The 26,343-nt window shown below is 46.8% G+C and overlaps 1 protein-coding gene across 1 annotated transcript in view; it reads right to left on the reverse strand.

Moving 5' to 3' along the window:
* Positions 1–22,674: 22,674 nt before the first annotated feature.
* The window catches only part of PDLIM4 (PDZ and LIM domain 4), a 123,414-nt gene continuing 119,745 nt past the window's right edge, over positions 22,675–26,343 (reverse strand). The window contains exon 7 of the mRNA XM_075900355.1: positions 22,675–26,335. Coding sequence (XP_075756470.1) covers positions 26,131–26,335 — 205 coding nt within the window. The 3' untranslated portion in view covers positions 22,675–26,130. The remainder of the gene's footprint in view (positions 26,336–26,343) is intronic.

Raw genomic sequence — 26,343 nt, forward strand, 5'->3', positions numbered from 1 at the left:
GGGTAGTGTAGACATACCCAGAAGGATTAAATCACTCTCTCATCTCTCAGGGTGATCCCTCCAGATGGGGAAGGGGTATTCTGATGTCCATCAGGGCCAGACTAGATGGGCTGTCACTCAGGATGCTGCGCTGCTTTCACATGCAGACTACTTTGATCTCCCCAGAGCTAGCGTCACCCTCCTGCACAGTCGTCTTCCTTCCACTTTCAACCATCTTCTATGGCAGGCCCCTGATCCAGAGCTGACCTCTCTGCCTCTGGAGGGATCCTGGCTGGGCTTGTAGGAGGCTCTTCCTTTTCCATTATCTCTGCTGTCAGCAAGTGGACCCAACGTTTTGGACAGAAACAGGAGAGACCCTTTGCTAAACAGTTTGTACAAATTTGCATGGCTGGACACAAATAAAATTTACCAGGCAGTGCAAGGTATGTCCTGCTTAGTGAAGGCTGGGGGTGGGGGACTCTGGATGAAGCTTGCATTGTCACAGTTCCTGCTGGATCTCATCTCAAGGTAAATGAAATCCGCACCCCTCCATACAGCTTGGTTTTTGACTAAGGGCTATGTCTACACTGGGAAGGTTTGGCAACGAAAATGTTCTCAATATACAAAAGTTGCCATAAATGAAAACTAGTTAAAGTGTTTTTTCTGCCTCCCATTGTCAACATTTCATGGCCTCGTTGCTAGCTCTCCTGTCAACAGATCGCCCAAAGCAATGTGAGTAAACATCCCACAGTGCAGTGGCGGGGGAAGGCAGAGCTAATCCCTGTCCTTCTTGGGATTCCCTTGTGAGTACTCCATGCTAAGGAGTGTCAAAGAAGCACAGAAGCCTCTCCAGTCCTCTCCCTGCAGCAGCAGTCTGCTGGCCACAGAACAGGGCAGAACAGAAACATTCCAGTGATTGGCTTTTTGTTTGTTCACCAAACGCAAGGGTGGAATTTCGGAAGGGGCGTGGGGGGGGAGGTGAGGGTAGCAGCCATGCGCTCCGGGACGTGGCTTCCTTTTCATCCTGTTCCCCAGGATGCTAAGGGAGTGAGGGGAATGTACTTTCATTCCATGCATGCTTTTCACACCTGGCTGGTGAGCTCTCTTCACCAACCAGGTGTGAGAGGCATGAACAGAATGCAAGTACTTTCCCTTCACTCCCTGATAGTCCAGGGAACAGGATGAAAAGCTAGCCATGTCCCGGAGTGCATGGCTGCTGCCCCCCTACCTTCCCAAAATTCCACCCTGGCCCAAACAGACCAGCTCATTCAGCTGTCAGATACTTCCTGGAACTTTGAAAGGGCATGCATGTAGAGCAGCAGAGATCACAAAACACTGAGCAGAGCCATCAGGACAAGCACTGTGAGATACTGGCAGAAGTCAGTTCTCTCAACAAACACACAACAGGGTCCACACTGGCTCTTTGTTGACAATAAAGGGAAGCGAGGGAGACAAAAGTCTCTTGCAGGAGTGAAGTTTTTTGTTGCCAACAATGGGTGTTTTTCCCAGCAAAAATTGCATTGCAGTGTAAATGCTCTCACTGTTTTGTCACTGTGACTGGGCGGCCCCACCGTGCACTATAAATCAACCTGTGGGTAGGGCCCAGCTGGCTGAGAGGGTCCAGCTGGCGGAGAGCGCCCCTCCCCCACAGCATTGCTGGGCATGCTTCCTGGTGAGCCGCACTATAAAACACCCTGAGCTGGCTCACTCGGGACTGATAGCCAAAGGGAAAGGACCAGCAGAGCCAGCTCCTGACTCAAAGGAGTCCATGTAGCCGGAACCAATGCCACTGCTGCTACAACCTCAACAATGACTGCCATTGCCCCAACAACCCTGGCACCAGAGGCCATGGAGAGGTACGACCACAGGAGAACTGGCGGGAGGTAGGAAGCAGCCCAGGGCAGGGAGTGATAGTTCCATGAATGCTCAGCAGGTTGACGGGAGGAACCGCTGCTGAGCAGGCAGTGGACCGAGCTACTGCCAATAGGGCCCTGGCCTGGGACCCGGTGGAGTGGGAGGGCCCGAGTCCCCCTATCCTTCCTGCAATGCCTGGGAGCACAGGAAGGCCCTCAAGCCTAAGGACTAGGCTACAAGGCCATATTTACCCCAAGAGGGGAGCCTGCAGAGACTGGGCCAGAAAGCCATATTTACCACAAGAGTGGGTACTTGTAAAGACTGTGCCCGAGGGCTGTATTTGCCCCAGAGGGGGAACTTGTAAAGACTGTGCCAGAAGGCTGTATGTACCCCAAGAGGGAGTCCCCGATTGAAGCACCACACCTCTCAACAGTCACCAAAGGCATTTTTGGTGACAAAATGTGCCAGTGTAGACAAGCCCTAAGAGTCTGATTTTTGGTCAAGCCCCCAGCCGCACCAACAGCCCCACCCTCTTTGCTGAGGCCCTCCCTACGGGGAGGGGAAGAGGTCGGGCCATGCATTGAGTGTGCCCCCTCATGGGGAGGAGAGGAGAAAGGAGAGTGTGCGTGCTTGCACCCCAGCCTACCTGGCCTTTGGAGCATGTCTCTCGTCTCCCCAGAACACCAAGGGAGGGAGGAGGCCACATGGCTCCAGCCTCCCCAACCAGGAGCACAAGGAGAACAGGCACTTGGGGCAGCAGCACTCCACCCTAGAATGCCTATAGCAGGTGTTCTGGGGACAGAGTGTGGGCGGGGCTGTACCTGGTGGTTTGGGAAGGCAGAGCCTTTCTCTGACTATGCTACCAGATGCCTGCATTTTTGGTTGGGAATCAAGTGAATTGTCACACCATGAATTTTCAGGATTCCCCCCTCCCCCAAAAGCCAATCTGTTCCTAGGCTTGGTGTCTTCACTGGGCCTGATGCTGTTTATACAACTGGCCTTGCACATCAAGGTGCTGACAGCAGGTACCCATCCCATCCAAGGCCTCTCCTCACCAGTCTCTGTCCACTCTTTCATCCTAATGGAATCGCCTTTGTGATGTTGAAAGAAATAATAGAGAAGCTTGTCCATTGTTAGTTTTGTGCCCCTGTAAAAATAATCTTATCAATCAGCACTCTCTTTGTTTTCCCTCAAAGAAAAGAAATAACCTTGCAAATAAGCTGCCCTTGCAATCAGGAGCTATTGTCTTATTCCTATTTAAGATATAGCTACTATTTTCTTTAGGAAAAAAATTACACTAAAAACCCACCCACCCACCAAGAAAAAGAACAAAGGGAACTCCTGCCTTTACTGTGGAATAGAACCACACCCTCCCTTAATTTCTCTACTATTTGTTGATTCAGGATGGCACCAGTACTTTTATCTGGCTGGGAATGAAACAACAAAGATTTCACCAGGCCCTTGGGGCAGCCATCCAATAACTAGATACAGTTAAGCAACACTAAACAAAAGAAGTCTGGGCTGGGGGGAAGAGGAGGCGGGAGGAGGTAGGCGGAGTAGGAAATAATGTTTAATGCTTGCTAAATAGGAAACTTTAATAATGATTTATGGAAATGTGAAACAATTAAGACCCCAAATCAATTTGGCTCCAAGCCCTCCCTTCTGTTTAATTAATAAAAAGCCTTCACATCATGTCTAATGGCCGTACTGGGTCAGAACAAAGGTCCATCTAGCCCAGTAGCCCAGTAGCCTGTCTGCCGACAGTGGCCAACACTAGGTACCCTGGAGGGGATGGACCGAAGACAATAACCAAGCCATTTGTCTCATAGAATCATAGAATAATAGGACTGGCAGGGACCTCAAGAGGTCATCGAGTCCAGCCCCCCGCCCTCAAGGCAGGACCAAGCTCCGTCTACACCATCCCTGACAGATGTCTATCTAACCTGTTCTTAAATATCTCCAGAGAGGGAGATTCCATCACCTCCCTTGGCAATTTATTCCAATATTTGACCACCCTGACAGTTAGGAATTTTTTCCTAATGTCCAATCTAAACCTCCCCTGCTGCACTTTAAGCCCATTACTCCTTGTCCTGTCCTCAGAAACCAAGAGGAACAAATTTTCTCCTTCCTCCTTGTGACACCCTTTTAGATATTTGAAAATCGCTATCATGTCCCCCCTTAATCTTCTTTTTTCCAAACTAAACAAGCCCAGTTCATGAAGCCTGGCTTCGTAGGTCATGTTCTCTAGACCTTTAATCATTCTTGTCGCTCTTCTCTGTACCCTTTCCAATTTCTCCACATCTTTCTTGAAATGTGGCGCCCAGAACTGGACATAGTACTCCAGCTGAGGCCTAACTAGTGCAGAGTAGAGCGGCAGAATGACTTCACGAGTTTTGCTTACAACACACCTGTTGATACAACCTAGAATCATATTTGCTTTTTTTGCAACAGCATCACACTGTTGACTCATATTCAACTTGTGGTCCATTATGACCTCTAGATCCCTTTCCGCCATGCTCCTTCCTAGACAGTCGCTTCCCATGCTGCTTTAAGTGGCTGGCTGCTCCCTTTGGCTCTCTGCTCTGTATGCTGGGGCAGGGGTGCTTTGAGGAAACTGGCCAATGGGAGCTGAGAGATTTTGCTGAGGGCAGGGGCAGCATGCAAAGCCCCTCTTCCCCACAGCTTCCAGAGCAGAGAGCCACAGGGAGCAGCCTGCCTCAGGGTCCTGCAGGACTGCTGACTGGGAGACACCTAAGTAAGCACCTCCTGGCTACAGTCTGCCTCTGGCACCCCAGTCCCTCCCTCCCTCCAACTCCCTGCCCCAGATAACAATCCACTTTCTTCACTCAAACTACCTCTCAGACCCCACACCCTCTCGTGCACCCCAGTTCTCTGCCTTGAGCTCCCTTCTGCACCCCCTCCATAGAAAAATGTGTCCCTTGACTGCTTCCCAAAATTTTGGCATAAAAAATTATTGCCCACTCCTGGCTCAAGAGAATCTGAGTGTGGGAGGAGGCTTGGGGCTGAGGCAGAGGGCTGGGATACAGGAGAGTGAGGGCTCAAGCTGGCGGTTTGGGCTCTGGAGTGGGCCTGGGATTGAGACACTCAGAATTGGGTCAGAGGGTTGGGGCTCCCACTGGGGGTACAGGCTCTGCAGTGAGGCTGGGGATGGGTGGTTTGGAGAGCAGGAGTGGGGCTTTAGGTTTGGAGAAGGGGCTCAGGCCTGAGGGTTGGGGAGCATGAGAGGATACAGGATCTGGGCTGAGGGTGTGGGCTTTGGGGTGGGGCCAGGGATGAGGGCTTTGAGGTACAGGAGGGAGCTCAGGGCTAGGGAGGTTCATGGTGGCGCTCATGGTTGGGGCTTGGGCTTACATGGATGGCTCCCAGCTAGAGACAGTGAGGAGGGGCCCCTTCTTCCCCTCCGTGGCAGCTCTGTGCTGGGGTGGGCATAGAGGATTCCTCCCGCTGGCCACAGCAGTTCCAGCACTTGGAGAGAGGCATCTGATCCTGTTGCACCCTGAGCCACTACACCGGGCTGAAGGGGAAGCAGCGTGGCCATGTAGCGTGGAGGGAACTTAGCTGACAAAGTCCTCATGAAGCAGTGGGAAAGATGTTGCTGATATTAAAGATTCAGACCTGATTTTCTGACATGGAATTTACATGCCTATCTGTCACGTTTGGGCACAAATCCTTCATAATGGTGAGTGCAAACTACTAATCAGACACATTTGCACATGCATATTCATAGTTTCAATCATGCACTAATTAGGCATACAATTGCTTGACAAAACCATATGAAAATTGAAGCTTGAACAGTTCATAGTGTGAGCAATATCAGATATTTTGCTATGTGAAATATTTCTATGCACCCAGAATTGTTACTTCCCCCGAACTAAAACTTGCCCAGTTGTTTAAAAAAAATCCTGGAATTTAAATTAGATGGTTCCAATAGGTATTTAATTTATATTTATTCAATCTGCTAATTGAATACCAATCAATTATTAAAAACAGACTACCTGATTTTAACTACCGAATCAGACATGCATTTATTACAGAATTGTTAAATCACGGTAAATGTGTTCTCAGTCTCGGTATTCATTAGAAAGGCTATAAAAATCCTATTAGAGTCTTAGGATATGTGTATAAAGTCAGAGCTAAATGCACTTAAGACTTAATTTAAAATAATTAGTAATTATTGTTCAGTTCCTTAGAAATATAGCAAGAAAACCTATACAAATCTCCCAGCTCTTATGATGGAAAGGCGTCTAGAAACATTTTTTTCCATTAAGCACTCACTGATGGGGCAATTTTTAAATAAATTTAACTTCAGTGCTCTATACATTCCTTTGGTGGCAAATGAATGGCACCTATGATCAGAAGCAGATTCTGAGCAAGATGTACTTGTTACAAGCTCAGTATCTGCATTTATTTAAGATTTATTTTGCAAAAAAGCTCTGACTCAGGATAAAGAGGACTTGGTCGCCCTATCTATTCTATTTCCTTCCAGTCTAGAAATGTTAAGTTTTGAAGAATGACCCAGCTATTGGAACTGGAACAAGCTGGTAGTGTTTGCTTGAGTAAACAGACCCTGACCCTCCTGGAAAGGGGTCTGTTGATTAGTCGAGGCAGAGGAATTACGGCAGGGCTACTCAACTGTGGAAGCCCCAGGGGCCACAACGATAGTCACAACACATGCCGAAGGCCGCAACTTAAGTATGGTTGCATATACATGCAAATATATATGCAAATATATGCAAATAGTTCTTTCACACTGACGGGCATGAATACAAAGATTAAGGCAAGACTACACAACACACAGGCCCCATTTAGGTCAGTTCTGCTGATATTAATAAAATTCAATATTTACCCAATTTACACCCATATGACAGCACTTTTAATGAGCAATGACAGTCCAGGAATTTAACTACTAAAATGCATATCAACAGAAGACCATTATATTGACTACTTTCTTGATTTTGCTTCACAACAGTCCAGGAATTTAACTACCAAAACACATATTAAACCAAACCGCACTGTGGGTTGCAAATGGGCTGCGTGTTGTGTAGCCCTGATCTACCGTGTGGGCTGAGTAGTCCTGAAGGAGGATTTATGGGAGCAGCCAAGTCTCAGGAAAAGACTTTGTGCCAACTTTTATGCTATTTTGTTTTCTTTTCTATTAATAACATCAAATCCTAGGAGAGGTAAGAGTTTGAATTTTAGAGAGACTATGTTTGTAGGACACACTGGGGGGAAGGAATTTGCTACAGGGAGATTTTGAAGTTTGGACAGATGAGAGTGTGGTGTTTTCCCTTTTAAGTTTAAACACTCTTCAGCCACAAAGTAAAAAGACAAGAGGGGGCAGGAGAAACAGTAAAGGAGAGAAGAAAGAGGCTTTATCAGAAAACTCCTTCATACTTAGATGTGAGCTTTTACTGAGAACTGAGAGTCCTGCTGCCGCTACCAGTCCATTACAAGTGGCTGTTTGAGAAACAATCGATCTTGTGAGGTCACCCCCACAGATTTTTAAATGTGGTGTTTTGGTTATTCCCACAATGACATCACCTGTTGTCTTCCCCTGCTCTGACCTTGCATCAGTTTTTATTCCACTAGCACCGGTGTAAGACTATCCTGATGTGACCAGAACTGCAGTAGCAGGTCTTCACCAAGCCCGTTTTGAAGTGCTTCAAGTGTACATGACATTAAACTTGACCTGGCTGTAGCCCAGGGATGGAAAGGAAGAACTGCAATGGTCGTGTCCATAGACAGGCAGGCCTGTAATCAGTAGCTGGCTTAGCATGGACTTAGTGTAGACGGGCTCTTCCTTTCTTTGGCAGTTGCAAGCGTCACTAGTACGCAAGGCGAGGAGAGTGATGGGGGTGGGGAGACATCTCCTGCTGCGAAATGCACTATCCACTGAAGGAGTTCATTGAAAATAACCAAATTGTTGCTTTGCTTTATAAGGGCGACATTCTGTACAGACAAAGAACCAAGAGAGTCACAACTGACAATTGCAGACACATCTGAAAAGCAGATAAAAGACAGGGGTTTTTAACCCCCATTCACTCTCCCCTCCTCCCTGTCATCCTCTGAGCTTCTAGGTTTGAGGAATGTGAAAGAGTTTTCAAGAATCACGGTGATTTAGTTACACACACAGACCATGCAGAGTAAATTGTCCCCAAAACAACCTGAAAAGATTTTTGACAAGATGCAGTTTCATGTCCTTCCAAATACCGCTCAGAAGAGAGCGATTCTTAGCAGACTGAAACATGTACTGCATTGTCCATTTCCCTGCACAAGCAACAGCTCCAAGAACTCTGCCAGAGAATCACCTACGTAATGCAAGAACAATCTCGATTGAGAGGAAATGATAACTGCAGGCTAATTGCTATAAACCAGTGTTAGCCACAAAAGGTACATATGGCCCACAGTCTGCATTCAGATGGTCAGGCCATGGATTCCACAGCTCAGCAGAAACAGCCCTGGCCAGCTGATGAAATGGAATCTGACATCAATTAGAACGAGGTGACTGCAAAGGACAAAAAGTACATGGGTAAATTTGACTTTACAATTTAGTGCTCCTGACATTTCTCTGCAGCAGCTCTCCGTGTCCAAAGTACACAGCGGCTGAGCTCTTAACATTTCACATCTTGCTTCCAAGCAACTCTAAGGCTGTGACAAGGAACTGGCTCCTGTTAAAATCAGTGCAATAATTGTAAGCAGCCGTTTCCAGCCCTAGCAGAGTTGAACTCTGAGGCTCAAAGGAGTTTTCAAAGCATTAGCTAATGCAAAAATAATCAGCACTGTAGAACATCACCAACACAAGATTCTCCCTCGTAGTAGAAGAGTGTCTGTCAGCTTTCAGTGGGAACCTTTAAATTATAATAGAAAGTCCTGGAAGTGAATGAGCAGGGATAAGTGAAGATGTGGTGACTTTACCCAGTGCCTAGGGATTGCTGTAGAAGTGAGAGATCTCACCTGTAAAATGGGGATAAAATCAATCAATCCATCAATCCACCCAGCTTTCTCCCAAGTTTTGTTTATTCAGATTGCAAGCTCTTTGGGGCATCAATGCTCTGTTATGGGCACATACAGCATTAGCTAAACTGGGGCCTCTCAGTGCTGATGTAATAGAAATTATCATTGATTAATTGGTAGTGGAGGCATATACATGACTAAGAACAGCCAGAAATCAGCAAACAGGCAAAATCTAGGGATTTCCTCTAAATCTAGACTGGGTCAAATATTTCCTATTCCATAAGGTACCAGATTAGGGGTGGGCAAGATAAAGCCCGGGGGCCGTTCTGGCCCATCAAGCCTACAGATCCAGCCCACAGGCCGCCCCGCCAGGATCTTCAGGTACAGAGCAGCCAGCTACTTCAGAGCAGCTCCAACCTGCTTTAAGAAACCAGCACGCAAAGTCTCCCGCTTCTCTGAGTGCCCAGAGCAGAGAGCAGTCAGCCATTTTGAGTAGCCTGGAACTGCACCAGGCAGAGAGCCTGCCTCTGTGTCCTGCAGGGCTGCTGGCTAGGAGCCACCTAGGTAAGCACCTTCCAGCCAGAGCCTGCCTCTGGCACCCCAGCTCCTCCCTCCTGATCACCCACCCCTCCTGCCCAGGTCACCACCCAAACCCTCTGCAACCCCCTCCCTCAGGTCACAACTCCCTCCCAGACCCTGCACCCCTTCCTACATCCCTCCCCCAGGCCAGAATCCTCTCCTGCACCCCAACACACTCCTGGGCCCTGCACTCAAAACTCCTGCCACAGGTCCCTTTTCCCATACTCCCTCTCTGACCTCACGCCCTCTTCTGCATTTCAGTCCCCCTCCTTGAGCTCTCGTCTACACCCAACCTCTGTCCCAGACACAGCACCTCCTCCATAGAAAAGTTCAGCCCTTGACCACTTTCCAAAATCTTGGAGTGGCTACCCACCAAATATTATTGCTCATCCCTGTACAAGATTCATCGCCAGCTTTTGTCAATGAATCATGACAGAAATATCACATCCAAACCTCTTTACAATCTCAGTATGTTTGAATCATCAGGTCTGAATCCACTGCTGCAGATTTAGACCTGGGCAGAATCTAAACTGAAAGGGGGAAAGACCCCGCAAAACCCATGAGAAGAGCTGGTTTTGTGACCTTTCTGCCCATAACACCTCCTGAGATTTCCGCCTGATTGCACCTCCAAGCCAAATCAGGCTCTGAACATCCTCTCAGTAGCCCATGCTTAAGTCAAGTCTTTTCTGACACTGCCCAACGTATCTGGAATGGCCTTTAGAAGTGTCAGTAGGGAGCAATGTAAAAAATGTTTCATGGTCTTTAGTGCTAAAGATTCAGCTGAAACAGAAGCCAAAGAGTTAACTAATAGCCCAGAAAGAATCCAATTTGTAATTAGGCTGAACCATCTGGAGTTTACCAGTTAGAGAAATCAGCTGGAAGCTTTCTACAAGGCTACTTTGAAATGTACTTTGTCTTTAGAAGTGGTATACACGAATGGAGCAGCCTCCACCCCATCAGAGCTTGTGGATGCCAGACCCACCACCATGGAAATCCACGCTGAGGCGAACCTGGTCCTGAAGTGCTGATTTAAGCAAATGTGCTAAGAGAGCGACTGAAACTGGGGAGGGAAGGGGCTGTGTTTTAGGCAAGCTGATTTTCAAGTGTCAGCATGTAAGCAATTAGAACGAGACATTGAAGTTCACCTTAACATGAGTGAGGTCTGCGAGCAGGGAGATGCAGACGTTTCCATCACTGTTAATGCTATTGTTTCAGTCCAAGATAAAAAACCATTTCCACACATGTGAAGTGTAGCCAATGTGGCTAGCTAGCGGGAGACAGCCCATCCAGCCCTCAAAGCAGCAGCCTTGAGTCTGGAGCCCAGGAGAGGGATTTCCAAAAGCACCTGTCCTCTGTTGTCTAATCCTTAGAACAGACACAGTCTGGACCAGGGACTGACCTCTTGTTTGTACAACATCTAGCTCAGGGCTACTCAACTTTGAAAGCCCTGGGGGCCACAATGATACTCACAGCACATGCCAAGGGCCTCAACTTAAGTGTGGTTGCATATACATGCAAATAGCTTCTTTCACCCCAATGGGCAAGAATACAAAGCATTTCCCATAATGCCTCAGCACTACTGGCACTGCCACCCTGGGGGCTAGCAATGCCAACACTCTGTACCCATCTGTTCCAGCCAACCCATCCACTTGTGTCTTTCAACACTCACCCCACCTGGGAGGTGCCTTGAACCCACAACCCTCTTCTCCCCAGGCTGGAGCCCTATCCACTAGGCCATGCAGGAACCTGCCATGTAGGAACCCGCCCCTCCACCTTACCATGGGTAGGCCATTTATCCCACCTGAGCTAGCCCCTCCTGACCCGACCCTTGTGGAGCGTGTTCCCAGTGGAGGCCATGTTCAAAGGATCCCACTTGTGGGCTGCGTGTTAAGCTCCAAGTAAACCTAAACCGCACCATGGGCCACAAACAAACAGGCCACAGGCTACATGTTGAGTAGCCCTGATCTAGCACAACAGCCTCCTGGTCTGTGCCTGGGGTTCCCAGGGGCTTTCACACTACAAGTCATAATGATGGATCAAGTCTTAGGTTAGCTTCTCTGGTTAACCAAAGCACAGTGCGGGCTGCCCAAGAATGCCCTTTGGGAGGGGAATTTGTCACAGGAGGCAAGTTGGCCGAGGCAACACAGCCACCTCTTACACTAGGGCTACATCTATCCTGGCATGATTTTCTGGAAATGCTTTTAACAGAAAAGTTTTCCGTTAAAAGCATTTTCGGAAAAGCACGTCTAGATTGGCAGGGCGCCATTTTTGCGATCGGGGCTTTTTTGCGGAAAACAAATCTCTGCTGTCTACACTGGCCCTTTTGTGCAAAAGTTTTTTGGAAAAAGACTTTTGTCCGAACAGGAGCAGCATAGTATTTCTGCAAAAGCAGATGATTTTGCGGAAAAACTTGCCAGTCTAGACACAGCCTAGCTGTTCTCATCCCCCCATAAGGGAGTGGACTGGGAGCATTCTGGAAGGAATGGGAGCAGATGTGGTGAAGTGCAACTCCTCTGTGGCTGATCCACTGTTGGCCCTACGGCCCTTATGCCCATGTCAGTTAGAACAACCTCCCTGCTGCTTTAACTTTTGTAGGAGATGCATAACCAAGGATCAGGGAATGCAACTGCTTTCTTGAAGCATCATTGTGCTCAGGCTTAGTGGAGAATCAGGGCCTTAAATGTCCTCCTCCAGCTTTATGCAACAGGAGGCTCTTCTCTCCTCCTTTCTCTCCTCCTTTCAGTGTGCTGTGGGGACCACCGCTAGCCACCTTACACTGCAGAATGGCCATCACATTCTGCTCTTTTGTGTCAGGGAAAAGCGACTGGCTTTGCAGGGTCAGTAGAGGGAGACCCGAGAAGAGACTGCCCTGCATGTTGGATGAGCATGGAGCCGTTTTGGAGAAAAGGGATAATTATTATTCCAAGCAAGGGTCTCAAGGGAACAATGAAACAAGCTTTTAAGTGGTAAGAACTTTTATTATTGGGTGTAATGCCGTCCACACAATGAGCAATTGTTATCCCTGTCACTGCCGGACGTAAGCCAATGGAACTTCTGCTATGGCACTGGAGAACTACTTGAAAGCAGGAACTGCTGTCGGGAAGTAATGTTGAAGTCCAGATTTTTCTCTCTCCTTCAGCAAAAGGCTTCAAGCAAAGCGACCTGTAGACAGTTACAGCTGCAGCCTAGAGATTTGCTCAAGGCTTGTCTGCAATAAGGCACTTTGCAGCACTATAGCCAGCCAGAGCCAAGTCAGCAGGACTTGATGTGGATGAAAGCCTGCGGGACCAGGAGGATCCAGTCAGAGGTTTTGGCCCCAGAATGGTAATGTAATAGGTAAAACAAGCAATAGCCTCGGTACAGTTATTTCTCACAAAGTAGCCACAGCCAGGTATAAGTTACTTAGGCTTCACAGTCCAGAAATGGGAGTTGGACACAACTCAGAAGAGCTGAGTTCTGTTCCTGCCTCTGCCATTTTCTGAGTTCTTGGGCAAGTTGCTGACACCAACATTTTCAAAAGTACCCCTCAATCTGAGCTGCCTCCGGTTTGGTGGGCCCAGCCTGAGATACCCAGACCCTGATTTTCAGAGGTGCTGAGTACCCATCTCTCCCAATGGATGATTTCAATGGAAAGTACGGGTGCTCAGCATGTCCATGAAATCAAGTGTCTCAAGGAAGGGCCCTCACAACTAATACACTTTGGAAATTTTGCCTTAACTACTCTGTGCCTCAACTAACCCACCTGTAAAATCTGAAACTCCAGGGGAGTAGTGAAAGTCTACAGCCCCCATTACAGATGGGCATGTCGTTACTTCTGGCCTTAAAAAACCCAATGAAAGCAAGGGCAGATTGATCCTTCCCCATCTTTGTACAACACGTGGAAAGGGAAGAATCTCCAAAACCCACAAAAATATTAATTTTAAAAACTCTGCTTCCTGCCGTTCCTTTTCCAGTCCCGTGTTCTGCTCTTCTTATTAGGGCTTCCAGAATAGTATCTGGCAGATTGGGAAGTACCAAACAGCGTAATAAAATCCTCTTTGTGTAGTGTTGCCACTTCGGATTTAAATATAGAGCATAATATCATAGCAGTTCAGTTTGGGATATATGATGTGCGCCAGTGACTGAAAAAGAAAAAGGGTGACTTCATGCTTTATGAGAGGCACTTTTACAGATGTGGTTTAAGGAAAATATTCTCCAGGAAAACCAGCAACATCTGCAAATCGTATGCCGATTATGTCACTGTAATCATAGGTTCTACGTACTGGAACTCAACAGAGCAAACAACACAAATTCACATGGGCCATGCCGTCCTCCTTCTGGGTAATGGAGTGAAACAGGTATATGTTAAAGCTGTTTGCTGGAAAATCAATTTTCTGCTTTTACTGGCAGCCTCTGGAGGACCAGAACCTTGAGGCTTAGCATGTTGAGTACACAGTTAAAGGTGCAGTTGAAATTAAGCAGCAAACAGAGTAAACTTGGGACACTACCAAAATATTCATGGCATAACTGGAAGGGGGGAAAAAAGGTGATAGAGGCTGAGATTTTCAGTGCTTGTCCAGGTGATTTAGTGGCAGGACTGTCAGATGTGCAGGTAAATCCTAGTTTAGGCTGCTTTGAAAAATCTCAGCCTAAAAGCAGGTCAAAGCTGCAGAATGCAAATCGAGGGATTTTAGCGAAATCATGGAAACTTCCGTCAATACTTAGTAGCCAGAATGGGTAGAAATGGCATCCCCAGTCTCTGTTTGTCCGGGGCTGGAAATGGATGACAGGAGAGGGACCACGTGATGATACCGTTTCTGTTCACCCCCTCTGGGGCATCTGGCATTGGCCGCTGTCAGAAGACACTATACTGGGCTATATCGACTTTTGTTCTGACCCAGTATGGCCATTCTCATGTTAATCGGAGTTTTAATGTGAACTTCACTGAGAAGAGGATTGGGCCCTGGCACAAGACGGCTGGGCTGTAGTGACCCACACGGTTCTGAACCCTGTGGAGAGATGCTTCATGATGCACCATGGAAGATGTAACTCATCCACTGCTCTTGGACGTAGAGATGGGCAAGGGGAATAAAGGTCTGGGTCAGAGAAGTCCCACAAGAGGAATCCTAATAATAGCCACACTTGGAATTCACAGGGTTATTATTTGTGACCTTGTTAAGAAATGCTGGCTCCAAGTAGGGAGGGAGTTTGCCCTTAAACAATGCACATGCAGACTGGGTTTGGAGCAAGGTGGAACCACTCCCACTTTGCAGGCCAAAGCTGAGATGCAGCGGAATTCCAGTGATGCAAAAAAAAAAAAAAAAAAAATCCCATCAAAACACCATCCTCATTCCTCCCGTCCCCCAAACTCCTATGATGTTGTTCAAGCGTCTGCAGGGTGAGGACCTAATAAATAAGGCTCCTCTGTAAAATATTAAAAAAACAAAACAACAACAACAAAAAACGAGCCCAGAAGGAGACAGGAAGGAGAGAGCAAACATGCCTTTGCAGCAACAGATGGTAGTTTGCATCTTGTGCATAGCTCCCCCTCCATCAACAGCGCCCCTTGTTTTTGTAAATGCAGATGCTTGTTTTGCTCGTGCGCCAGGACCTGGAACTTTGAGAACAAACAGAAACTAGTCACCAGCATTTGGTCTTTTCAATAACGTTGTTTGCTCTTTATCGCCATGGAAAAGAAAAGTAAATCTTTCCTGCCATGTGCAGCTACCCTGCTTCTACTTCAGCGGAAGCACAGAAATTAGGGGTGGATTCTAACACTCAGGGCTTGATTCTCTATGTTCTTATGTTGCTGTACCTATGGAGGTCGATGGGACCTATTCAGTTCTGCACCTCTTAGCCGCCGAGGTGAAATCTGGACCTCAGAGGAAAGTACCTATCTAGGTTGCTTCAGGAGCCAATATGAGCATCAGTGTAAATTAGAGCAGCCTAGAATTGCACAAAATGCTCCATCCACTCCCCCTCCTACTCCTGTGCCATGACTGTGGAGGGGTGCACTAAGAAACCATGGCAGGAGGAGCCGGAATCTGGCCCAATACGCTACACAGGAAAGGAGAATCCATCCTTAAGGCGTGATTTCTCAGAGGTGCAGAGAATAGCAGCAGGAGTGCAACACTTTTGAAATGCAAGTTTCAACATCTTTTGCGCACAGGATTTGGGGCTCTAAGGCATCTGCACCACCCAGCTGCAAGGTGAGGGATTGGAGAATGAAGCGAGGCCCCTTAGCAGGGGTGGCCCTAGACTAGCTGCCAGCAACTGGCACCTTAGGCGAACCATGCAATTGGCACCTCCACCTCCAAACCCCTCAATGATATTGCGTCACCATTTGGTGCCCCATTTAACTTGGTGCCCTAGGCGACCGCCTAGTTCGCCTATATGGACGGGCCGCCCCTGCCCCTTAGCTTTTAATTTTCCTGACTTTTAAATGTAAGGGCCTGTGTGATGGGGCATCTGCCCCACACTGGTTAAAGAAGGGTTAAATTTAGCCCTGGGAGAGGGCTGGGGCTGTATAAATAAGGGCTCCTGGAGGGGCAGAGACTCACTCACTCATGCTCCAACTGGGGAGCAGGAGGGACCGAGCTGCCAGGGAAGCTAGAGGCTTTTTGACACAGAGCAGGGCTGGGGAAAGGCAGGCAGGGCTGGGGAGCTCCCAAACTGAGGCCTTGCTCTCAAGGCCTGAGAGCATTAGGGCTTCAGAGAGGCAGTCAGGGTAGGCAAAAGCACGGGTCCACACCCCTGGGCCAAGGAGGAGGGGCCATTTCAGACTGCAGTTTGCCCCTGAGCAAGGGGCTCAGGGTTTCCCAACCTATGGTTGCGACCCAAATATGGGTCGCCATTACATTTCAAAATAGGGTTGCCAGCTGTCCGATTTTGAACCGGACAGTCCAATATTTGAGCTTTCTGTTTGGGAAACAAATTGAGAAAAGGGTCACCAAGTGTCTCCCCAGGTAGCTCTGTTCCTCCCCGTTTTTGAATTGCATTGGGTCACCAAGTCTTCCTGAATTGTCAAAATGGGTCCCCATCTGGAAAAGGTTGGGAACCTCTGGGAGATGAAGATTGGAAGTGAGTCACTAAGGCAAGGTGGGCATAGGGGGTTGGGGTACCCTGGGAGGGAAGGCCCCAGAGTCTGGGGGCACTGGCGCAGGGCAGTATGCAGAGGGGAGGATGGTGCTGTCTGGGAGGGATGTGGGTGGAGCCAATAACAGGTAACAGCAGGCAAGACACTGGCTGGAAGAGGAGCTAATTCCCAGAGTAACCAGCAGGAGGCGCTGCAGTGGTGGGTTCCACTGTGTTACAGCCTGGGAGGCAGACCTGGCGCTGCTCTATAGGACAGCAGAGGCCTTTCAGCCCTGCAGCCATCCAGAACCTGGGTAGTATATCTCAGTCTTTGTCCTGCTCCTCCTTAGGCTGATGGCTCTGAGGGGCATCCCTCCGGAGCCACAGCACAGAATCTGGCCTTGAACATGTTGTTTCCCTTCAGTGTCCTTGACCTGTCCTGCCTAGGAAATCAGCCCATTTCCCCCAGACAGAAGTGATCACATAAATAAACAGCAAGCGGGACTTGGCTGGGAGAGAAACTGACTGCACCAGGGCCAAGCTCAAAACAGCCAGGGACTTCTGAGAAATTCAGTCCAGTTTATGACAAACTCCTATCAGGGAAAACTTGCTGCCATAATTTAATCTTGCATTGGGTCTCACTAGGAAAAAAATAGGAGAAAAAACACGCAATTTATCTTGGAGTTGTGGAAGGACTGAAAATGGTCTCACTGGCAAAGAAACGATGTGGAAATTGCAGCAGTAGCAATAGTTCCAAGTGCATCTGATCCCCTTTAAAAACACATTAGGTGCACGAGGATTTTTTTTTTTATAAAAAGCATAATGAAGCAAACAACAGCTTGTCAGTTCCCAGTGTAGTAGTAAAAGGCAAGTGGGACCCCTCTGTGGTCTAAGATCTCCAGCTTGTAGCAGGCCCAAGCAATAAATTCTGGTCTGGTGAAAAGTGGCTACAAGCCAATCATACAGATTCAACTTTAATTGTAATGAGATGGTAAAGTCCAAATATTTACCAGCTGGGATGGGGGTGTGGACACTTTCTCTTCAGGCAGCTCATTAGGACCACACACAGTTACAAATACTGAAAGATAACATTGGGTTTTGTATTTCCCATCAATGACTGAATTAGGAAAGTGTGTCACCATCCAAAGTGTGTTGGGGGGGGGGGAGGGAAGAGAGGCTGCTAGCTGTGCCACCCCTTCTCCCATGTTCTGCCTTTTTGCTATTGACAGCTTCATAACATTTAATGGTTTGTTTAGGCAGGGAGTTCTTGGGCCTAAGTGCTCTCTCTCTCTGTGTGTTGGGCCTAAGCGCTCTCTCTCTCTCTGTGTGTTGGGCCTAAGCGCTCTCTCTCTCTCTGTGTTGGGCCTAAGTGCTCTCTCTCTCTCTTTCTCTCTCTCTGTGTGTGTGTGTTTGAAACCAACTGATAAATCAAGTACAGTCACAGTATGACAATGAACAAAAACAACCTATTAGCTAGGAGCAGTATGCAGGCTTCATCTAGGTCACCATTTTACATGTCTGGAGGTCTCTTCTTAGTCCCTCTACTTATTTTGTGCCCAAAAATTACTCAGTGGCAGATGTCCACTTTCCTATTATGAAGAGTATTTTTGTTTAGTGTTCTTACAAGGTGTTACTTTGACAGCTGCAAAGACCAACCCCCCAGCTACCCGACATGGGGTGCTGCTGTTGGCTCCCCAACATTGCCCTGTTACTATGGAACTGAGGGGACAAATTCAAACTATGACATGTTATTTCAACTGCTGGCCTCTTTGCTCCTCAGGGTCTGCTGCTCAGGTTCCTAATTACAGCTGATACCGTTGATGGCAGAGGCTTTTGTGCTGAAGACTTCTGTCTAGCAGGAACTGAACTGTAGCCCAATTCATATCATATTGGTCACTGAAGTCAGCATCTTTCCATAGCTAACAATCGGGGTGGGATTGAAGCTGGTGAATTAGGGGTGAAGAATAAAAGAAGGCTATTTGTAAAATATGGTTGCTCTTTTATATTAACTCATATTTTGTGGTTTTTTCTCCTTTGCCTTACAGGTACAGGTTGCACCTCTAAAATCCGGAATTCTCTGGTCCGGCAACATCCGTGGTCCGGCATGACATGGATATTCCAGGATCAGAGGCTGCGAGGAGGGAGCCAGGAGCCACTGTGTGGTTCAGCTGGGCTGAGGGGGGGCGGGAAATGGGGGACAGGGAGCCAGTGCATGGCTCAACTGGGCTGTAGGTGGGACACGGGGGGCAGGGAGCCAACACGCAGCTCAGCTGAGCTATAGGGAAGAGCCAGGACAGGCCCAGCCTTAAGGCAAGGTGAGCAAGGTGGTTGCCTTGGGCCCCGCACCTTCAGAGCTCCACGCTGTCCAGTGCCCGCCCACCCAGCTGATTGTTCACTGCCCTGGCTGAGAGCCGCTCAGCCATGCAGTGCAGCCAGCCAGAACTTGCTGCCTTGGGCACCGCAAACTCTTTGGCCAGGCCTGAGCCAGGAAGCCTGGTGGGGAATAGCAGCTGGAGGGGAGGGGCAGCAGTAGGGGGCCTGAAATGACCAACCCTGGTTCAGAAAAATCCCTCATCCAAGATCACTCAGGTCTTGAGAGTGCTGGACGAGGGAGGTCCAACCTGTACATTCAAAAATTATTTCCAGGCAGGATTGTCCAGAACATGTCCTTTACCATGCTAGTTAATGAGCATGGCAAATCTTCCTTAATCTTAAAATATCCAGTGTTTTGAGCAGGTGAGGAAGCATCTGGATCTGTGCCCATGCTAGTTAAGCCTGCTTATCACTGGATTTGAATCCCAGGTTGAATGGGCACCAATGCTTGAAAGTTCCTCGGTGTTTGCTTGATAGATTTTCTCTGGTCACCCTAATTACTTACAGCAAAGTATAAAAGGCGATCCAGCGCTTGCTGTCTCATACACAAAGAATTCACTTCCCCCCATTATTCATTTGATATACGGAAAACTGCTCCCCCCCTCTTGTGTGTCAACTCCGTTCTGGGGAAGTACGTGCAGCACTGAGAACAGCTTGGTCTTTATGCCCATTCAATTCTTGGCTCCTTGCTAAGACTTATATTGTGCCAACTTTAGCAGTGGTTTCATGGGAAGTGGACACCTGCGCATTAGATCTGGGCTGAGACCCACTTAATTCATTCTGCATATGGCTCCAAACAGCTGTCAGGTAATCACTTTGCTGAGTCTTATGGGCAGCTTGTAGACTGAAAAGGGAAAACCCATTTACAGTAGCTTGCAGCAGCCAAAGTAGCGCCTGTACTGAGCCTGTGCCGACCAGAAACATGTTCACATCTGTCCCTCTGCTTGGCAGCTGTTGACTGCTTCCATTGGCTTTTGGCAGGAGTTAATATGGGCAGAGGCAAAATATGAACTCTGGATAAAGGAAAAGTTATAGTTTTGTACTAAAAGGCTCAGGTACACAGGATCAAAATTGTAATGGAGGCGGAAGAAAAAGCAAAAGGCAAAGACACAACATATAGCTCAAGCCAGCACACGTCTGCATCAGAGAGGAACCATCTTGGGGACTGTCTCAGCTCAGTCTCAATCTGTAGTCATTTGCAGGTTAGAGAAAATGGCCTTCATGTCAGATAGTTCTGAGAAGGACCGTGTGTCCACAATGACACATGGTCACTCTTAGCTATTTCTGTGTCCACCTCTAGATTATCTGAGCAACTGAGAGATTCATCTCTTCCAGCCACGACGACAGCGATGGGCCTCCTCTGGGCACTGAGAATGCAGGATCAGATACTTGTTGCGTTCAGGTGGGAGCCTACTGCACTTGGAGCCGGGGTAGGTGACTCTTGATACCAACACTCTTGTGAGTACACCCGGGATTAGGGACAAAATCTTTTTGATGGATTCACCTTTCCATGTAAATGGATTTGCCCTTTTCAAAGCCCAGTAGTAAAGAGCAGAGAAGGCTACGATCAGCCATTAGCCAGGCAGCATGTGAACATTTCTTACTTCACCTTATGCCCTCACAAATAAAACCTTCCATCTGGATCCTGTCCTAAAATATCTACAGCTGTAAACAAATAAACAGACTTGTCAGCGAGGTGGAATCACATAGTCCTGGGGCAGGACCTTATAAAACCTTCAGAGTTTGTGTTCTGTCCTCAGGGAAAGAGGTCTGGTAAAGTGCACAGTGAACCTCATTGTGGGTAAGTCGCCCCATATCCATCCAGCTGAGAAAACCAATGGTCCAAATAACAGAGCCACAATCTCTTCCAGAAAAGAATCTCCAACCAAATTCTCTAGTAGTGACTCTTGTCCCAGCACCAGTCAGCCAGCAGTAGTCTGGGGTTTATATCCTGGACCTGATTCTGATGGCTCTGGCAGCAAAAAGCCACTGTGAAGGCAGCAAACCTGCTCTCAGGGTTGCTGGGGGGGGGGGGGGGGGAGGGAGCGCACCTTGGGTGATGTAGGACACACTAGAACAGTGTTTCTTAAACTTTCTAAGACCGAGGAACACCAAACAATATTTTTTTTATGAGGAACACCAAGGATTTTTTGTGGAGAAAAAAAAAAGGGGGGGGGGGGGAATTATTGACCAAAAAAAAGTCACCTGCCACTTTAAAGTCACCTGCCATTTTGAACTCTGTTGTTCTCCGCAGCACACCTCTGACTGCCTCATGGCACACTGGTGTGCCCCAGAACACAGTTTAAGAAACACGTCACTAGAATATCTCTTGCACTAGTCCCTTCTGAGACTGCAATACATGATTCTTCTTGGTAAAAGGGGGGAATGGCTGGGGTACTCCAATGCTTAGATAGTTAGAATAGCCATGTTGGTATGTGGGCAGACAGTCTATGTGTGAGCTAGGGAAGGGAATCTCAAAGAATGAACAGTTAATGAAAGGAAAACTCCATTGCAGTTCAGATCTGTACCATTTGGCACGGCAGGACACTTCTCTTGGGGTAGATCCTGCCAATGCTTAGCATGTGTCCAGTTCCAGCCACCACATTCCAGGAAAGATGTAGACAAATTGGAGAAAGTCTAGAGCAACAAAAATGATTAAAGGTCTAGAAAACATGGCCTACCAAGGAAAGACTGAAAAAAACCTGGGTTTGTTTAGTCTGAAAAAGAGAGAACTGAGTGGGGAACTTCATAAAGTGTTTTCAAGTACCTAACTGGTTGTTACAAGGAGGAAGGTGAAAAATTGTTCTTGTTAATCTCTAAGGATGGGACAAGAAGAAATGGGCTGAAATTGCAGAAAGGGAGGTTTAGGTCGGACATTAAGAAAAAAGCTAACTATCAGGGTTAAGCACCAGAACAAGTTGCTAAGGGAAGTTGTGAAATCTCTTGTCATTGGAAGTTTTTTTTTTTTTTTAAAAAAAGGTTAGTCAAATATCAGTTAGAAACGGTTTAGTTACTATGTAGTCCTGTCTTGAATGCAGGGGACTGGACTAGATGAGCTAACGAGGTCCCTTTAACTTCTACGATTCTATGAGTAACTTCACTCAGTCAAGTAACCCCATTAGATGCAATGAGAATACTCTTCTAAGTAAAGTTACTTGGATGCTTACATACAGGTCCAGAGTCATCTTTAAGACAAGAATAAGTGAGCAATATGAACACAATCAGCATTCTTAATCCAACCAAACTTAATCCACCAACTGTCCATTCCTTTCCCAGAGATGATAGAGGGGCTTGCTTGGAAGCATAAAGCAATGATAGCTCTTCTGTATAAAGAGTATTTATGTACATACCAAGTCAAATGGCATTAATTCTTTGCTCTCATACCTCAAGAATACTCTGTCCTTTGGGAAAGAATACGGTCATAAATCAATAACAGAGATAGTACCTTGTACTGGACCAACTTCTGTTGATGGAAGGTACAAACTTTCAAGCTACACAGAACTCCTCTTTGGGTCTAGCAGCTGGTCCAGTAAAAGATATTACCCCACTCACACTGTGTCTCTAATATCTTAGGACCAACGTGATTTCAACAACACTGCAAACACAATAAATCAATAATATTATTTCCCAGAGGAAATCTATACCCAAGAACATGTACCTTCTACTTATATTAGGGATGTTAAAATGTGATTAAGTAATGGTTACACTTCCACTTCCCTGGTTTAAGCTGAAACGGCATACCCTGTATCCACCTGTGTTTGGACACTGTGGGAACAATACTCATATGTTATGCAGGGCCTACTAGGACAATGAAGAGCTTCGTTGCTAGATAAATGAACAACCGAACTATAATCAATGAGATACATGAAACTGACAGTACAACTTTATTTGGCATTTCATACAAACGCTCTCCCCCAAACGCTTTACAGAGTTAAATAACAGAGTTAACAGACGCTTACGGTATTTACACAGTTCATTCCTGTCACTAGCCTGGCAAAGCAAGCGGAACAGCAGCCTAGTTTTAGCCATTTGTTACAATACAAATAATGTCAGTGAAATGGAATATGTCCTGAAACTAATTTACCATAGGATATTACTGTGTGAGGTGGCTCCATTTTAAGCTACTTGGGAGGAGAGAGGGGGGAATCAAGTGAGTTAATTACTCATAAGGAAGAGTGGCTATGAGACAACTGTATGGAAATGTTGATTTGTGGGAATTATTTTCAAATAAAAAGAGAGGTATGTTTGAATTCCTTACCTCAGATCTTGCCAGCATTGTTGTTTATGTAACAGTTAAGTGAGACCCCCTGAGGATCCCTAAGTGAACGGTTTACTTGATTTATTCATTTAAACACCAGGGTAATGAAGCAATGTGTGACTGTCTAAGTTGCGCCTCCTGCTAGCATTACAAGACATCTGAAGAGCATGCTGGACACCTGCAGTGTGAAAAACTGCCTTATAAATGGAGTTGAACAGAAGTCCAAGGTACTGGACAGTGATAGATGACTCCACCTGACAAATATGTCGTTCTCACAATAATCCATTTGGAAAAGCTGGGTAGGCCAACCTCGCAGTGCACTTCCTCCTGCCCACTCAAGCCTGCGCTCAATCCTATTGGTTCTGACTTACTGCTGGGTCACTATATGATTATTATTTCACATGCTGATCTGGCATTAGCTGTCATTCTTTGGCGCTACAAATCTCTGAATAGTGAGGGAAGAGATGTTTTGACTATTTATCTGCAGGAATCAGAGGAGTGTAAAGTGTCTGTTTCAAGTCAAGCAAACCCAATGAACAGGGCTTGACAAACAGCAGCGAAATCTACTCTCCAACCCCGCACTGCGCACACGCAAGACCCACATTGCGCATGCGCGCACTGCCGGTGAACGGGGCGACCGGGGCGAGTAGATTCAGTGATTTGTCGAGCCCTGCCAGTGAGCATACATGCTTGTGACCCATATCTGATAATACTAAGCAATGGCTTTCTGAGAGAGGGAACTTACAATAGGGGAAAATGACTTTCAAACTTGAACCTTGGTGTTTGATTAAACAATAGTGCATGCTTCCTTCCCATCTTCCAGCTGAGTATGTCAAGGTGCTTGACAACAGGAACTCAGATTCACAACTATGCTATGAAGAAGTCTAACACCTGTGGAAACCGAGGTGGCAAGAGGGGTTAAATGACTTGCCCAAGGTCTCACAGGAAACCTATGGCAGCACATCCCGTATCTCTTGACCCCCATTACTCGCCTACCATTACTTCTTATTAAGCAGACAATTAGCTAAAGAACACATGAGAGAGTGAACACAAACTTTCTGGAACAATGAAGTGGAACAATGAAGCTAAAGGAAAGAAACCACAAGTGATATTTTACAGAGGAAGTGCACAGAGACGCATCATTATAGTGACGATGCTAGGGATAGAAAAGTGTAACCATTTAAACAGTACTCGATAAGCATCAGCTCATCAGTTTCCGTTATGGTTACATGCTGGCTCCCTGGGAGTGGGGTCAGCAGGGGTTCTGCAGTATAAAAGATGTACATGCAGTTCTACTTTCAGCTTTCTGATGCACAAAAAAGGTGATTTCCCCCTGCTGTTCTGTTTTAAAGGTTTTACTATTGACTGTGGCCATTAGGACACATGCGGGGTTGAGCACTACTCAAGGGGTTTCAGAGGCCCAACACCCTTCCCGCCCCCAAAGGGGAACAGGTAGGCTTGCCCTGTGATAAGCTCAAAGGTTACATATTCCTGCAAGCTGAGTGTTTTCAACCCCCACTGATGCCAAAGGAAGTTGGGGGAACTACAGTCCAGCAGTGTTCACAGAGATATGTGCTCTAATTCTATCTGGAGAGCAACTTCAGTCCCTATGGGTGGACTAATCGCATGTGCTGCTTAGTGTCTGTTGATTAGTGTAGCAACTGCATCCTACTGCCTACAGCAGCAGACATGACCTTTCTAAAAGAAAAATGTTTCCAGGCTTCTTCTTTTTAATGTGCTGGTAATGAAGGGGTAGGGTTTCCAAAGCAGTGCATGGGGGAAATTGGCCACATGGCTTCTATTAGCATGAGTGGCGATCTCAGCTCCCAGCTTGCAAAACGGCTCTGCGTTCAGCCAATATTGGAGGCCGTCCCAGCAGGACGCCCAAGAAAAAGAAAAAGCTCCAAACACCAGGGCAAAACTTGTCTCTCAAGAAAACCAAAAATTTCTCCAAAACAAAAGGGAAACCAGACCTTGTTAATGGCTCAGCTTTGGGCTGAGCAGCAGTGGGTCTAAATCTGATCCCTCTAGATCAGAAAGATGAGAAAGAGGGAGCTCCGACCTGCATTTTCCAGTTTTCATGTTACTTACTACATTTGTGATGGATTTTACTACTGGTTCCACAGCCGTGAAATTACAAAGAGCTTCTGTACAATTCTAGAGGCCACTGAAAACAGCAAAAGCTGGATCAGGCCTATGATGAACAAAAGATACCTGTTGCTGGAGGATGAACAAGGCAGGCAAGCTTAGGAGCTGAAGATCAGTTCAGGAATCGCCCAGGCAGCTCCAGTACTATTTCAAGGTCCTAAGCATTAAACACTACAGAATTCCAGAAACTACAAGAAAATAGAAAAGCAAACCTCACAGCAGGTGTACAGTGCTTTTTCAGTTCTGTTTGATTGAAATCTTGATCAGGTCTGTAGATCGGGCGAATGCCATGTCATGTAACTAGTGAATTTCATTGTGACTACTTTTAAAAAAAGACCATTTTTGCCCAGGACAGTCATCTCTGCTTAATATCAGATCTTGTATAAAACTCTCTCAACACCATTACCAGTGCTGTATTGCTGGACCACAGCTTCCACCTGGTCTCAATTTTTTTAGCACTCAAAGCCAGTGAGCGATGTGTTACCGAAAGGTCTGAATCTAAAGCAATGCAATGTTAGTTTCTTTTGTCAAAGTGCCTTATTTTCTTTGAGCTTTTAAAATGTTTTCCTTACATTTTAAAATGAAGAGGGGGGAAAACAGAATACTGGTTTTATATGAAACATAGTAGAAAATTAATCAATATTTACACAGATCTTGGACAAGGCAAAGGCAGAAATTATTTAAAAACTCAGCACAACCCAAAAGCAGAGCGTCAAAAGGAAGGAAAAAACCTGCTCATACGCTTTCAACACCATCCCCTTGATATCCCTAGTGTAAAGCACTTTATCTATGAATAGGCATTTTACTGAGCCGCTAGTAATCGGAGTTGATTACAGACATATTTTAAAACTAGCGGCGTGTGTGTGGGTGGGCGAGTTGCCTTTTGACCTCTCCAGGAATAGAGTACGCACTTAGACAAGTTCAACTTTAGCGTTTGGATAAACAGCCACAACATCATATCCTTCAGGGGGCTTAACCCTTTCCTTGGCATGCGTTTCGCAGTACAGCTGCTCCTCGATGAAGAAATACCCCCTCTGCTTCAGGTTTAGGCCACAGTCATCGCACATGAAACATTCTGGGTGGTAGAGCTTGTCCCGAGCTTTGACGATTGTCCCTCTGTCGAG

Source organism: Pelodiscus sinensis, chromosome 17, assembly GCF_049634645.1.
Source record: "Pelodiscus sinensis isolate JC-2024 chromosome 17, ASM4963464v1, whole genome shotgun sequence".
Taxonomy (NCBI): domain Eukaryota; kingdom Metazoa; phylum Chordata; order Testudines; family Trionychidae; genus Pelodiscus; species Pelodiscus sinensis.